Source organism: Onychomys torridus, chromosome 15 (genome assembly GCF_903995425.1).
Source record: "Onychomys torridus chromosome 15, mOncTor1.1, whole genome shotgun sequence".
Taxonomy (NCBI): Eukaryota; Metazoa; Chordata; class Mammalia; order Rodentia; family Cricetidae; genus Onychomys; species Onychomys torridus.
In genome coordinates this window covers 61,649,998-61,667,365 of record NC_050457.1, presented here as the reverse complement: position 1 = coordinate 61,667,365, position 17,368 = coordinate 61,649,998, and the positions used below count along the sequence as shown (strand labels likewise).

Sequence of the window (17,368 nt, the reverse complement as noted above, 5' to 3'; positions counted from 1 at the left end):
AGACCTCAACATAAATCCAGTTACTCTGAACCTGATAGAAGAAAAAGTAGGAGGTATTCTTGAACGTATTGGCACTGGAGATCACTTTCTAAATATAACACCAATAACACAGACACTGAGAGAACAATCAATCAATGGGACCTATGGAAACTGAGAAGCTTTTGTAGAGCTAAGGACACAATCAACAAGACAAAGGTACAACCTACGGAATGGGAAAAGGTCTTCACCAACCCCACATCTGACAGAGGGCTGATATCCAGAATATATAATGAACTCAAGAAATTAGACATCAAAATGCCCAACAGTCCAATTAAGAAATGGGCTATAGAACTAAACAGAATTCTCCACAGAAGTTCAAATGGCTGAAAGACATTTAAGGAATTGCTCAACATCCCTAATTATCCGGGAAATGCAAGTCAAAACAACACTGAGATACCACCTTACACCTGTCAGAGTGGCTAAGATCAAAAACACAGAAGACAGCTTATGCTGGAGAGGATGTGGAGCAAGGGGAACTCTGCTCCACTGCTGGTGGGAATGCAAGCTTGTACAGCCACTTTGGAAATCAATATGGCATTTCCTTAGAAAATTGGGAATCCATCTCCCCCAAGGCCCAGCTGTACCACTCTTGGACATATACCCAAGGAATGCTCAATCATAGCACAAGGGCTTTTTCCCAGCTATGTTCATAACAGCATTGTTTATAATAGCCAGAACCTTGAAACATCCTAGTTGCCCTTCAACTGAAGAATGGATAAAGAAAATATGGTACATGTACACAATGGAGTACTACTCAGCAGAGAAAAAACAATGACATCATGAGGTTTGCAGGCAAATGGATGGATCTAGAAAAAAATCATCCTGAGTGAGGTAACCCAGACTCAGAAGGACAAATGTGGTATGTACTCACTCATAGGAGGATACTAGATGTAAAACAAAGTTGACAAGTCTGCTACACAACTCCAGGGAGGCTACCTAGAAAATGGGACACTAGGAAAGACCCAAGGATCACCCAATAACAGAGAAATGGATGAGATGTATATGGACAACCTGGACGACAGTGGGCGTAATGAAGGGTAAGGTTTGAGGGAAAGAAAGCTTAGGGGAGCAGGAGATCTCAGCTGGATCAAGAAATGAAAGGGAGAACAAGGAATAACAGACCATGATAAATGAAGACCACATGAGACCAGGAATAGGCAGAGTGCTCAAGATGTCGCTAGAAATCCACAATGATACATCCTTTGTAGACTGCTGGCAATGGTCAAGAGAAAGCCTGATCTGACCTAATCTGTGATCAGATGGCCAAACACTCTAACAGTCATGCTGGAACTCTTATCCAATAACAGATGGAAGTGGATGCAGAGATCCTCAGCCTGGCCCCAGGTGGAGCTCCAGGTGTCCAATTGTTGAGAAAGAGGAGGGACTATAAGAGTGTGAATTGTTGAGACCAAGATTGGAAAAAGCACAGGGACAAATAGCCAAACTAATGGAAACACATGAATTATGAACCAAAGGCTGTGGAGCCCCCAGCTGGATCAGGCCCTCTGGATAAGTGAGACAATTGAATAGCTTGAACTGTTTGGGAGGCATCTATGCTGTGGGACCCAGACCTATCCTTAGTGCATGAGCTGGCTATTTGGAACCTTGGGCTTTCACAGGGTCACTTTGCTCAGCCTGGAAAGAGGGGACTGGACCTGCCTGTACTGAAACTACCAGGTTTAAATGAATCCTCAGGGGAGTCTTGGCCCTGGAGGAGTTGGGAATGGATGAGAGGGTGTGGGGGGAAAGTGGGGGTTCGGGGTGAGAGGGGGTTGGACAGGGGAACACATGGCTGATATGTTAAATTAATACACAAATATAATTATAATAATAAAAAAGAAAAAAAAAAGATGACACCCAGTGTCTCAGTAAACTTCCTATTGGCTGAATGATGTAGGACCCGCCCTCAGCTACTTCTCTAGTACCATGTCTACTTGCATGCTGCCATGCTCCCTGCCATGATGGTAATGGTCTGAACTGTAGAGAGCTGCGTACAGCATAAGATGGCACCGGCTTCTGCCCCCACCTTCCCAATGGTGAGTGCTCTCGGAAGTAAACAACTCCATATTTGGCTTAGTCCTAGGATCTGGCTTGCTTCTGTGAACCTGGACCTATCCGCAGTGCCTACGTGGCAGGCTGGGGTTGGCCACCCAGGGACTATTTAGGTCATGGGCGGGCTTTCCCCAGGGTCAGAAGATTGTTCAAGGTTCCTGAGTAAACTGCTGGAAGAAGAGCTCGGTGTTCTGTCTTTCTTGCTGGTTGAAGTGGTCATGACAAGTGGTGGCCCGTACGGGGAACTTCACTACTTTCAACGAGGGCTCAGAACTTTCTGCAGTCAGGGCAGTGCACTGGTAAGTTCCCAGGTAAACTGGGAACCCCTGACAAAAGTGGGGTTAAAGGAATTCCTGGGTGAATTGGGAACCAGCAACAAAAGCGGGGAGGTTATTGCTCTTCTCTGTAGACAAAGAGAGCGTGAAAGTGAAACATTGTCTAAAAGGTTGCCAAGAGTGAAAGTGAAACATTGTTTAAAAGGTTGAAAAGTTTTAGACATGGGCGTTTCTACTTTGCAGCCAATTTTTTTGGCTCTTAATGAGCTGCTTAGATCTAATGACCTAAAGGTTAAGAAAAAACACAAATGCTGGAACAAGCCTATGTAGATCTGGTCAAAATTCTTGAAGGGAGGGAGCTGTTTATAGCCCCTGAAAAGGTACAAAAGGACAAAATTATTAATTATTTAGGAGCAAAGGTTAATGAGAAATGTATCATCCCACAGAAAGTGGAATTGAGAAAAGATAATTTACGAACCCTAAATGATTTTCAAAAATTGTTAGGAGATATAAATTGGATTAGATGTTATTTAAAGTTACCAAATTATGACTTAAAGCCTCTTTACAACATCTTAAATGGGGATTCTGCATTAGATTCTCCGAGACAATTAACTGAGGAGACACGGAAGGCTTTACAAAAGGTGGAAGAGAGGTTACAGAGTGCCTTCTTACAGAAGTTACAAGAAGGTAAAGACATTATCCTGTGCATCCTTCCTACCTATTACCAGCCCACCAGGTTGTTATGGTAGGATGGGCCATTATTCTGGATTTATTCCAAGATTTCGCCAACTAAATCCATTGAACATTACCCTACTGCCGTGGCAAACTTTGCCATGATTGGAATCCAACAATGGCTACAGTACTTTGGGGTCACTCTGGTTACCATTATAGTGCCTTATACCAGTCATCAAGTTCAAACATTGTGTGCTACAATAGATGATTGGGCCATTTTGCAATGTAGCTTTACTGGAAGCATGGATAACCATTACCCCAAACACCCACTATTAGGGTTCTTTAAGGAACACCCGGTGATAACGTCATCGCAGCTCATCCCTAATGCCCTAAATATGTTTACAGATGGATCTAAGACTGTATATGGCGTATACATGATAGATACACAAGAGCCTGTACAACACTAATTTCAACCTAGCTCCCCTCAGATTGTAGAATTGAAGATAGTGATTGAAGCCTTTAAGGCTTGTCCTTTTCCTTTTAATTTGATATCAGACTCTGCCTACGTTATTAATGCCCTCAAAATTTGGGAAGTAGCTGGACCTGTTAAAAGCTCCAGTCCGGTCTGCATTTTGTTTCAACAACTGCAACAATTGATTTGGCATAGGAAGTCCTGCTTTTATCCTCAACATATTAGAGCTCATACAGGCCTTCCAGGGCCCCTGAACAAAAGTAATGATATAGTAGATCAATGGACTGAAAGGAATGGATATTCATTAAGTCTGCCTTAGACAGAGCCAGAACTTTTCATGAAACATTTCACATCAATGCAAAAATGTTACAACAAAAGTTTCAACTTTCTTGAGCTGATACACCACAAGTGATTCTAGATTTCCCTCAATGTGTAGTTTATCAACATCCGCCCAGTATTGGGTTAAATCCCCGGGGTCTACTCCCGCTAAAGCTTTGGCAAATGGATGTGACACACATCTCTGAATTTCAACACATAAAATATGTGCACGTGTCTGTGGACACCTGCTCAGGCATCATGCATGCCACACCTTTGACTGGGGAAAAGGCATGCAATGTTATTGCCCACTGTTTGGAGGCCTGGGCAGCCTGGGGAAAACTTCATCAACTTAAGACTGACAATGGACCTGCTTACACGGGACAACAATTTGCCTCCTTTTGTCATCAGATGGAGGTGCAACTTGTATATGGCTTGCCCTACAATCCCCAAGGTCAAGGCATTATGGAACGTGCTCACCACACATTAAAAGAATGCCTACAAAAACAAAAAGGGGGAATAGGCCGCGGCCATACCCCAAAGGAAAGACTTTCTCTTGCTTTATTTACCATCAATTTTTAAAATTTGGATGCTCAGCGCTATTCCATGGGGGATAGGCATCATGAGTCTAATGGTACAGCTAAAGGAATGGTAAAATGGAAAGATGTGTTGACAGGGCTCTGGCATGGGCCCGATCCCGTGCTGACATAGGCACGAGGTTCTGTTTGTGTTTTCCTTCAGGATCAACAGGATCCGGTGTGGGTGCCCGAATGCCTCACTAGAAAAGTCCAGTATGGGGAAATCCACCATGGTTGAAATGATGATCCTCCTGCTCTTCTTCATGACAATGCAGCTGGAGAATGCTGGAAAAAAGATGGGGGATACTGTCCGTGTTCCTGAGACCGATGCCAGTTCGCCATGATGCCAAATTGTTTCCACGGTTATTTAGCATTGTAATTGATTGGACCGGAGAGTTCGACAACCTGATGGAACAGCTGAGGGTGGCTATTGTCACAGTGAACTCGACCCGGGTGGATGCTGGATTGGCGGAGGGATTGTCTTCGTGGATCTCTAATGCCATGAATCATCTCAAGGAGTGGGCGGGTCTGGGAGCCTTGACAGGCCTTCTGGTGTTGGTCTCCTTAGTTTGTCTGTGGTGTATTTGTCGGATTAAGGTTTCCCAGCATCACAATGCAGCCATGATCATTCAGGCCTTTACAGCTGTTGAGGCAGGACGGTGCCCAGAGGCATGGCTAGCCACCATGAAGTACTAAGTTCCTCAGCACAGGATGCAAGGCTTGAGCACTGCACTTGGGGTCCATTGCACATTGGATCCTAAGGAGAGCATGCCTGATTGCATGTGGGTAGATATCTCAAGTCCCACCTCTGTGAAAAGGGTATTGGACAGGTCTGACGCTCCTCGGGTGGCTGACACCTAAGTGAGAGTCAGTACATTGTTCCTGATTCGTTCTTACAGAGATCAGGCCTCTACTCTTACCTGTTGCTATAATAAAAAAGGGGGAACTGTAGAGAGCTGTGCACAGCCGCACCCATAAGATGGTGCTGGCTTCCGCCCCCACCTTCCCAATGGTGAGTGCTCTCAGAAGTAAACAACTCCATATTTGGCTTAGTCCTAGGATCTGGCTTGCTTCTGTGAACCTGGACCTATCCGCAGTGCCTACGTGGCAGGCTGGGGTTGGCCACCCAGGGACTATTTAGGTTGTGGGCGGGCTTTCCCCAGGGTCAGAAGATTGTTCAAGGTTCCTGAGTAAACTGCTGAAAGAAGAGCTCCATGTTGTGTCTTCCTTGCTGTTCGAGGGGGTTGTGACACTGAACTTCTGAAACTGTAAGCAAGCCATCCCAATTAAATGTTTTATTCTTTTCTTTTATAAGAGTTGCCAAGATCATGGTGTCTCTTACAACAATAAAATCCCTAACTAAGATACAAGTTGGTAACAGGAACTGGGGTATTACTGTGATAGTTCTGGCCATATTTTTGTTTGAGCCATTTGGAAATTTTATAGGGCACTTTGGGAGTTTGGGTTAGGAAAGTATTGGAATGTTTTAATCACTGCTTAATGGGCCATACAAATAGTAGCCTGGGAGACACTGGTGCTAAGAGTTATTTGAACTGTGAATTGCTCATTCAAGAAATTTCAGAGGAGAAGAATTTTGGTATATTTGTTAGAGATTGTTCTTGTGATATTTTGCTGAAAAAATGTGGCTACTTTTTGTCCTTGTCCAAAACGTTTACATGAGGCTACAGTAAAAAAATTTGGATTAATTTCGTTGACAGAGGAAATCCCAAGCAGCCTAGTATAGACTCTGTTGTGTGGTTAATAGTGGTAACACTAATGAAGATTTTAAAATGAAAAGGAGTACGCTGAGCATTGTAAATTACAAAATGCAAAATTTAGAAGAAAAGAGACACAAAAAAGGAGGAATGGAAAAAATCCTGTATTCAAGAGATAAACAGATTAAGAAATGGAATAAAGGGAGTGGTAAACTAGGGCAAGATCCTACCCACCAAAATTAAAATTTGTGAAAAGGAACTAATGAAAAACTTATAGCCAGGTATGGTGGTACACACCTTTAATCCCAGAACTTGGGAGGGAGAGGATGGCAGATCTCTGAATTGAGGCCAGACTGGTCTAGAGATTCAGTTTCAAGATAGCCAAGACGAGGCAATGAAGAACAGAAAGCTGGTGAAGATATAATTGAACAATGGTGTCATGTTCTAGCCCCAGCAAGAAGCAGAACTTGGCAACTTCAGCCACAAGATTGTGGAGTTACTGATCAAAGAAAATAGCTAAGGAATTTGCCCACAAAATTGGAAAGCAAAACACATAATAATAAAGAAAAAATTGTTTATTAAAAAAAAAATTAAGGAAAGCTGCTGAGGCCAGCCATGTGTCAGATGTATCCCTGAATGGAGGCCTATTAGAGAGGCCATTGTGTGACACTGTGAAGTTGAAGAATGGATTGCCTTGAAGAACTCAAGATGTCAGAGATGCCAGAGTAAATCTTGGGATATATCTGCTGAAGAAAGCTGCTAGTAGGCATTAGAACCAGCCAAAGAGAAAGAAGTGTGTTGCAGTCAACAAAGCTGAATGGATTTGGAGATCTAAAGAGCATTTTGGCAACAGACATTGAGTGCAGATTTTGGAGTTTGCTCAGGCAGCTTGTAGTCTTTCTTTGGTCCAGTATTTCCTCACTATGCCCCTTTCCCTGCACTGTAGAATGGCATTATATATCCTGTGCCATTTATGTTGGACGTATGTGATCTGCTTGTGGATTTAGAATTTTACAGGTGACTATTGTTATGAGATTTTATGAATCTCAGAAGAGATTTTGAACTTTGGACTTTAAAACATTGTTGAGACTCTGATAGACTATGGGGACTATTGAAGTTGGACTAAATGCATTTTGCATTATGATATTGTTACAGGCTTATTGGGGGCAGAGTGTGGAATGTGGTTGTTGGAATAGATTGGGCCCCCATAAACTCATTAGGAGTAGAACTATTAGGAGGTATGGCATTGTTGAAGTGTGTATGGCTTTGTTGGAGGAAGTATGTCACTGTGGGGGTGTGCTTTGAGGTTTCCTATGCTCAGGATATTACCCATTGTTTCAGTTGACTTCCTGTTGCCTGTAAAATGTAGAACTCTCAGCTACTTCTCCAGCACCATGTCTGCCTGCATGCTGCTATGCTCCCTGCCATGATGATAATGGACTGAATTATAATGGATGATAATGCAATTGGCATTGACCTTGATTACCAACAACAATATCATTTTAAGACCTTATTGGTGAAGATACCACATCTTTTGGGTGTATGACTTAGAGATATTAATTTCAATTGATGAGCAAAATTCATCCTTGAGAGCTAGCTCTCAAGCTGTTGTATAGGCTGCTAAGAAAGAAAAGAAAAAAGAAAAGGAAAGAAAAAAGAAAAGAAAAGAAGCCAAACCAATAAATCTCTGATCCCAAACTAGACCCTACAAACTAGACAAAACTGACCAGTCTGGCAAGATCTGCTCATTTATGCAGTAATGACAGGATTGTTATGGGGAAACTTATTAGCTTTCTCATTATATTTGATGTCTGTTGCAAAGGAAGGGATTTCAAACCTGGCAATCTAATAATAGTTAAATCCCATAACAAGACATGAAGACTAGTGTTTGCTATCATGAATTTGCTAAATGGTGATGTTCTCAAGTTTTCTTTTAAATATTATACCCATAATATTGACCTGGCCTTCTATGAACTTAAGTGAGATAAGCTTCTTTTTGCAGTGGGTGGGGGTCATTGGAGAGATGTTTAACTGGTTAAAGCTCTGAGAATGAAAGACTGATTGTGCAGCATTAAGTTGTGTATTTTTATCATGCCTGCAAGGTTCAGGCACATTCTGGAATATAAAAGCAGCAAAAGAATGAGAAACTTTATGGAATGTTGTTTCCAGACCTGACGTGGTTATCACAGTCATGAACTCATAGCTTCCGTGGTTACCTGTGTAAGACCTATACAAGATAAAGACAATAAAATACCATCTAGAATATTTGCCAGCCCCCATACCTAACTTATATTTTAAAAGGATCCACTGTCATACGACATCTGCTAATAGAAGAGGAATAATTATTTTTCAAGGGAGTGGCTGGGTTTCCCATGAACATGCATATGGCCCCAAACCTATGTACGTATCAACTATAATCACCCCAACTTTTAGCATTGCTAATTTGAGACAGATACCCACACAGGGGGATCAGTCCTTGGACTCAGTGGACCCTGAAGGCAGAGCATAGTATGAGAAGGAGGAAGAAGAGGATGAAAGTGGTAGGAGGACTTGAGGGGGATACAGACATGGATGAGGTGAAAGGAGAGGTGGATATGAACATATTTCAATGTAAATATGTAGGAAATTTTAAAGAAAAATTTAAACGGCATCAGTATATGTATTATATAGATAACAACATGTGAATGAGCTTAATGTATTAGCTTTTGTTTTATCTTATTGTATTTTTATTTTATCATTATTCCTTAGGACTTTAATTGTTTTCTAAAGAGTGACAGAAAGCGGCTGGAGAGATGGCTCAGCAGTTAAGAGCACTGGCTGTTCTTCCAGACGTCCTGAGTTCAATTCCCAACAACTACATGGTGGCTCACAACCATCTGTAATGAGGTCTGGGGCCCTCTTCTGGTATGCAAGCACACATGCAGACATTACACTGTATATGTAATAAATAAATAAATCTTTAGCTGGGCGGTGGTGGTGCACGCCTTTAATCCCAGCACTCGGGAGGCAGAGCCAGGTGGATCTCTATGAGTTCGGGGCCAGCCTGGGCTACCAAGTGAGTTCCAGGAAAGACACAAAGCTACACAGAGAAACCCTGTCTCGAAAAACAGGGTGTGGATGGATCAAGATGTGGGGAGAACTAATGAGGAACTGGAAAAAGTAGAAAGAGGGTAAAACATAATAAATAAGAATACATTATGCTAAAAAAATCAATTGTCAATAAAAGGGAGAAAAAGACAGCACCAAAAAGAAAAATACAAGAGAAGAAACCAAGTAATTAAAAATATTATTATCCAAACATAGTAAAATATTACCTACTTTATACCCACAAAACAAAATACTATTGAAAGTTACACAGAGGTCTCCATTTAAAGATCCTAATGAATTTTCAAATTTCCACACCTTGTAACTATACCTGTGGCACTCCTGTCAAAAAAGCCACTTCTATTTACTATTAAAGGTTAAAATGCTGTACCCACAGATCTACAGATTTACACCACATTTGATTGATTAATGAATCAAAAACCTAGTTCAGAAAGAGATATTTTTGAATACTTATATTAACTTGTGACTCCAACTAATAATCATTTCATAATTTCACACAATAGAAGCAAACATAAAGAACATTATTTCCTTAGCACTTGCCAAATTAATGTAGGAATTGTAGGGACAGCGGTGAAAAAGGCAATGACCTTTCAACACAGCCATTCACCAGAACTATTTTTATTTTCATTAATTGTCCTAAATATTGACATTGCTACAAAGCCTTGGGATAGATCCCTCATATAAAGAGAAATCACTAAGAAGCTCCTTCTGTGCATTCACTTTACCCAGAGCCTGACTCAGACCTTAGAAATATTTTCTGGAAATAGCAATACTGAATGTTTTCAAATTTGTTTCCTTTTGTTCTGCCATCATTGCATCCAAACACCCATAGATGGTATGCAACTGACTAAATGATGTTGAGTATATAACTGGCCACATCATTTGGTGTCAGCCTTTATCCATGGAATTTTTCAGTTAAAACACCAACAATTGGTAGGTAGCACCATGAGCCTTCAACCCTCCTCAACGCTTAGAAAATTTCAACCATAAGTCAATGGGCACCATGTCTGAAAAATAGCTTAGAACAAGTCCTTGCACTAAGGCATCATATTTGGTCAGCCTAATTATGCCTAAGAGGAAGTGAAAAATAATCCCACTCTCTCCTGCCCTCTTCCAGAACATTTTATTATTTTCACACTTACTTAAATTCACATCAAATATGCATCGCCTACATAGTAGAATAAATGTGAAATATATAATATGTCTTTATATTGCTTTACCATCAAAGATCAATTTTTCTGTTTCTTTTGTTCTGCCTCCATTTTAAAAACTAAAGGATTACAGAAAACAGGAGCTTATAACAAATAAATTATTTATAATCCATTATACTATGTTGTAATGTTCATGCATTTTTCATCCCATAGAGCATATTACAGGGTAAAAACACACAGTGCAGATGAATCATTTGTTTTATTTTGGTATGCATATGTGAACATAGTCAAATTGCTTCAGATCCTTGTCTGTGTTCTGTACACTGGCCCCTCAACTTCTGTGTACTACAAATACCACAGCTGTATCCAAATCCCTGGTGGGTCATGCATGTCATTGCTTGTGATCCTGCACAGCTTGCATGCAAGGGAAGTTCCATGGTCTGGATCAAGAACTGTTTTGCTTTTATCAGTAGTAATAATAAAACAACAGTCACTCAGAAAAGGAAGAAGCTGAGGCTGCCATCAGTTATCCAACCTCTGCGCTAGCTGTCTGTGGATGGGGGTTAGCCATTAAGTGCAGGTGCTTTCACAAATCATCAATTAATCAGAGTTAAGTTTTCCCACTGCATTTTCTGTTCTAGAACTGAGGTGATGTATGGTTAATTTGCTCCATATAATGAACACATGGATTCCTCAAAATGTTGACATGTCACTCTGTTTTTAAGAAATGGGAAGCTGATCTTACATTATTAATAATCTGCTAACTACATTCTTTGGTGATTTTTATCAGCATCTCAAGAATATTAAACACATATAGAAAATTAACCACAACTATTTTAAATTATTGATCGATATTAGACACCATGTTCATGTAAATTATAAAGCCGATTTAAGGATACATCTTAGTAAGTGAAATTAGTAGCAAATGTTAGGAGGTAAATTATTATTTTAACATCATATTCATGAGTCAGAAAAAAAATAATGTAGCAGTCAACAGTGATAGACCTTTCAGAACAATTGTTAATTTTAGCTTACCTTTATGATAACAAAGACAAACATATTTAATTGCATGCCCAATAAATCTACTTTCATTAGAGGTAAAAGCAAAGTGGCATTGGGGTTGGGGAGAAGCATAATTCAGTATGTGTGAATCACTTTTATAACAGATTTAACCTGAAGGATAGTTCCTGTATTTCACAATTATTTTGAGTCCTCCAGTCTAAAAAACAGCTTTCTATAATACGTGTAGCATGCTTCTTATTAGTTCAATTTAATATCCAAGTCCCCCTTCATCTCACCACATGATTTCTCGAGAGATGAAATCTAACAAACAATTCCACACAAATCAAAATGAACTTACTTTTCCAACATACTGTGGATCTGGTCCCATATGTTCTTCTAAAACAAAGAACTGGTTCCATACCCATCCCCTCTTGGGACGATGGTGGACTTCAGTCTCCCCTTCAGTGTGTTTGGTTTGGTTTCTGGTCACCTTGATAGAGCTGTGGTGAGCAGTTCCATAACACCTCTGCACAAAACAGAGACACACGAGGACTGGGCAGATGCAAGATGTGCTCGTAATTCTCATTGTAAGATTACTTCCCGTTCACACTCCTTCTCGTCTTCGTGGCCTGCAAGGGCTCAGTGTGTATTCAAGAGGAAAGCCAGAGCATCCTTTGGAAGGACAGTCCAAAGTAGGTCATTTAGTCTGTCCATGGTTTAACTGCCCATCAGCAAAGGTCAGACCATATTGACATCCTTACTCATGGCTGGGATCACTGGAGCAGCCATTAGATCCCAAGTTGTCACTGTAGATGAACACAGCTCATCATTTCCTGCCTGATAGAAAGAGATAATTTGTACATGTTACTTAAATACCTGAATTTTAACTACATGTTATGAATAAAAGTTATATTTCTTTAAAGCATGCAGGTGAAGGGTGTGGATTTGCCTAGAAGACACACTTGTGGGCTTTGCTGTGAAGGTTTTTTTGAGAGGTTTGATTGAGGGAAGAGCAATCTTGAATGTGGATATTCACACCACATGGGACAGAATTCTAGACAGAAAAAAACACGGAAGCAGATAAAAAGAGCTGCACTGACATCTATCTCTTCCTGCTCACTGACTGGATACAATGTGAGCACAGACCTCACACTCCCCCTGCTTGCCTTCACCACCATGTAAGACGATACCCATGCAAACCCTAAGGCAACCCAAATCTTTCCTCCCTTAAGTTAACTTCTTCTATGGTATTGGGTTCCAGCAATGAGAAAAGTAACCAATGAAATAGTCAAATAATAATGTGCAAACATTTTTCAAAATACACATAAATTAGTGTGCTTGAAAATATTTTACATGTAATTTCCTACCTTTAATATTCATCATTAATTACACATGTATTTTTGTATGTAATACTGCACTTATACTTTTGGTAGATATAAAAAATTAATGTGTATATTACGTATTAGTCCTGGAGGAAAATCTACAACCACAAATTTACTAACAACAACCTGTAAATGTTGGTTATTATACACAGATAAGGGTAGCCTTCACTTCCATCAAGGAAACATTTTGCAGCAGACAGAGAACACTATAGAAAACCACAAGCATTCAAAATAGAGTTATGGAGCATAGTCTCATTGGATACATTTACAAAACATTCCCGCACCTGACATTCAGGGATCATTGTGAAAGACTGGGTGGGTGGAAAGACAGTAAGGGGCAGAGAAACAGAGACTTTACTAGGAGAATGTGTCTCCCAGAAACAATAGAAGCTGCAGCCATGAACTCTCACCAACACAACCACCAAAAACTGAGCTGAACAAGGAAGATACCCCAGGGGTAGAGTCCATGGGGCATCAACCCTACACAAAGAACTAAAGGGAGCTCAGAAAATCTGGAAAAGGAGAGGAGGTCCTTCACAGGAAGGATCTATTGCTATACAGTGTGAAAGGTAAAGCTCTGGAAACATACATAAAAAAACATTATGTGGACTTAAGTCATATTTAGTAATATGTATGTATATACAAAGTCATATATGTATGTAATAACAATTAATACAAATTGAGGCCTTGAAATTAAAGGACAGAAGGGAAGGAAATAAGGTAGTGTTCGGAGAAACACTGTAGTTAAGTTACAATATCAAAAAAATGGACAATAACAAAAAAGTTATCTATTGCATATATAGCAGTCACTTTTAAAAAATATACTACATTTTTAATCAGTACCATCACAAATGTCAATCAGACATATAAAGTTCTTAGGCATTTCAAAAATAAAATGGAATAGAAGAGATGAAGCTCACTGGGAAAATACATACAGTTGAAAGTCCCACCAGGCTTGCATGAGTGGCAATACCAAGTGGCTGACTCTTGGCTTCATACATTGTCTCAGGCACCTTCTATAATGCTCTAAGGTATGGACTCCATGTCCAGGCAAGACAGATCTCCAAGCTGGGGAATGACTTCAATAAAGATTTGATTTTATTCCATAGTTTTTCAGCTGTATCAAGAAAAGCTTGAAGCTGGGCAGTGGTGGCGCTTGCCTTTAATCCCAGCACTCGGGAGGCAGAGGCAGGCAGATCTCTGTGAGTTTGAGGCCAGCCTGGTCTACAGAGTGAGTTCCATGAAAGGTGCAAAACTACACAGAGAAACCTTGTCTTGAAAAACCAAAAAAGAAAAAAAAAAAAAGAAAAGAAAATCTTAAAGGAAAAACAATGCTAAAATCACCAGCAGTAAAAGAAATTTATTTGTTCATTTAAGAAATATCCAGGATCTCAACTTACATTTTGTTGTAGATAAAGAAAATGTGACTTGTTTACTTGATAAGAAACATGAGACTTTCATATACGTCCTTACTAAATTTCCTCTCTGCATATAAGCGTACACTATTGTGTAGAGTTAAATGAATTGTATTGAGGTGGGCATAATGTTATACTTAATTATTTTTTAAAACAATTTAAATTAATCATCATTCATAGCCTGAATTTTTTTATGTATAGCTAAAAAACAACATAATATAGTTAGTGATAAAAATGCTTCAGACCTTCAGTTAGTACTTTTTTAATCTATCAGGAACTTTCCTTATAAATTAGAGTTAATTATTATGGCATTTTATTGGTGGTATAAGAATCATGTAGGAGTGGAATTGGAATTATATTTCAAATGTCTGACAAATGTGCTATTCAAATTTTACACTATTTTTTGAGAACAAAGTATGATACATATTTCACTGACTTTATTTAAAATGGTTCAAAATTTCCTTTAGCTCTAAGAAAAAAGAGTATTATTCTAGGTCCAAAGTTGTACAAGCACTGGAAAAGAGTAAAAACTCACAAAATTTATTGTGATTTTTAAAAAAAATAATTCCCCAATATTAATATTTGCATAAGCTAAATTCTTCAAGTCTCAATAATCACACCTACTAAAACTTTTGGCTGCAGTAACTGCCTTCAGTATTAATTCCACTTCACTTAATACCATGTTATTTTGGTGATACATTTTTAATTTCACATGAATTTTTGTCAACTCATGAATTTAACAGAAAGAAATTTTAGTAACTCTTCTTTGAAGCCAACGTGACAAATTTATAGAAGGTGTTATTATCCTAATGCTTTCTCGCCATTTGTTGTGATTTTCAAATGAAATTAACATCTTTGCCCTTTATGCTAAGTTATTTAACAAAGCATAATTCATGAGTACAACATAAAGAAGGTGACTTTTGAAATGCATTATGAATATGTTGAATGAGTGATTTTCTCTTTACAATGTTGATCTTGTGTATCAGTGTAAAATTACATAAGTGCATTTTCAGCTGCATGCACAATGTAACATTATATCATTTTAAGCTCTTACGACAGTTATGAAAAGTGATAAATATATTGCTGCAATGAGAGAGAAACAAACGTAAATGTTGCACTTTTGAATGTAATTTCATAGCTCAGCTGCTGTGTCATAGTTGGACGGTGGCTGGATTCATTGAGGTCACCAGATGTTCCACTGCAGTGGCAAGTATGTGATCATTTCTCTGTCTTATCCACATTATTTCCTACTTCCTTCTAAGCATAGTTCTGTAGGAGTCATTTAAGGTAGTAATAAAATATTCTTTCAATAATTATATACTGGCTTTGTGTTTGAAGAACTAAATTTCTAATATGAGTGTGACTATTATAATACCTCAAAAATGTAATATCTGAAGAATAGAATATATGAACTTGTGTAAAAGAGGGTCCTTTCCCTTGCCATCTGTGTTCTGCCTGAGTTGTCTGACATTCCTTGCTAGATTTCATCTCTGGCACTTGGAATAAATCACTTTTTATAAAAAGGGTTAATAATACCAGTAACATCTGGAGACCTGGCTTGTAAAGTTCATGTTCAAGAATAACATGCAATTTATATTAGTATTTTTTTCTGAGATTCATATTTCTTGCTTTCACTCCAAATATCATTTCTTGTATATATAACCTTTGACTTGAACTACTTTTTAATTTAAATTTATGAATCTTATATTTAAAAACAAAGCCTGGAGAGAATTTTGTATTTTTAAATTTTTTTTCTCAACCACCAAAGTATAACCCAGGCTGTTTTTCAGGCTCCTCTGACTCTGATTGTTCAGTATATCCTATCAGTACGTACTTTCACAAATGACAGTTAAAAAGGATATGCCACTGAACAGATATTTCTAAAAAGAAGAAATACAAAAGAATAAGAAATATTTTTAGAACTGTTCAGCGTCTTTAGCTATTAGGAAATAAAAATGAAACGCAGCACCCCCAATCTGATCTCCTCAAATTAAGAAAAGAATGACAACAGTTTGGTAATGATGTTGAGAAAAGGGCCCGTGCTCTGGTGCTGACGTGAAAATTGATGCAACTCTTGTGGAAATCATAGTGGAGCTTTCACAGAAAGTTCTATTTAGATATATCCTGTGACCTAGTGTACCACTCCATTTCCCACTACAGAGACATACACTGTTTCATGATTATCTTATCTACTTACAATGGCTGTGCATGGTTAATAGTCTGTATTAGCTGATGAATGAAATGTGGGACCCATACACAATGCAATTTTATTTAGCTGGAAAAAAAACTGAAATTATGAAATTTGAAATAAATACATAGAAGTAGAGAAAAGTATACTGTATGAGGTAGCCCAGATTCTGGAATGTGGATGTCAAATGTTCCAACTCAGCTGGGTCTTGCGGGAGATAGATTCCCAATTTTCTAAGGAAATGCCATATTGATTTCCAAAATGGCTGTACAAGCTTGCATTCCCACCAGCAGTGGAGGAGAATTCCCCTTGCTCCACATTCTCTCCAGCATAAGCTGTCTTCTGTGTTTTTGATCTTAGCCATTCTGACAGGTGTAAGGTGGAATCTCAGAGTCATTTTGATTTGCATTTCCGGGATAATTAGGGATGTTGAGCAATTCCTTAAATGTCTTTCAGCCATTTGAGCTTCCTCTGTTGAGAATTCTCTGTTTAGTTCTATAGCCCATTTCTTAACTGGACTGTTGGGCATTTTGATGTCTAAGTTCTTGAGTTCTTTATATATTCTGGATAGCAGCCCTCTGTCAGATGTGGGGTTGGTGAAGACCTTTTCCCATTCTGTAGGCTGTCACTTTGTCTTGTTGACTGTGTCCTTTGCTCTACAAAAGCTTCTCAGTTTCAACAGGTCCCATTGATTGATTGTTTCTCTCAGTGTCAAGGACTAACAGACCATGATAAATGATGACCACATGAGAACAGGAATAGTCAGAGTGCTCGAGAGGTCCCCAGAAATCCACAATGAAACATCCTCTGTAGACTGCTGGCAATGGTTGAGAGAAAGCCTGACCTGACCTAGTCTGGTGATCAGATGGCCAAACACCCTAATGGTTGTTCTGGAACTCTCATCCAATAACTGATGGAAGTGGATGCAGAGATCTTCGGCCAGGCCCCAGGTGAAGCTCCAGGAGTCCAATTGTCAAGAAATAGGAGGGATTGTAAGTGCGAGAATT

The 17,368-nt window shown here is 39.2% G+C and overlaps 1 protein-coding gene across 5 annotated transcripts in view; it reads right to left on the bottom strand.

Annotated features, from left to right (window-relative positions):
- The window catches only part of Cdh18 (cadherin 18), an 827,162-nt gene that overhangs the window by 240,261 nt on the left and 569,533 nt on the right, over positions 1-17,368 (bottom strand). For all 5 annotated transcript variants that reach the window (XM_036207191.1, XM_036207193.1, XM_036207194.1 and 2 more), the window contains one exon: positions 11,735-12,213. In XM_036207191.1, the coding sequence (XP_036063084.1) occupies positions 11,735-11,962 (228 nt within the window). In that variant the 5' untranslated portion in view covers positions 11,963-12,213. The remainder of the gene's footprint in view (positions 1-11,734; positions 12,214-17,368) is intronic.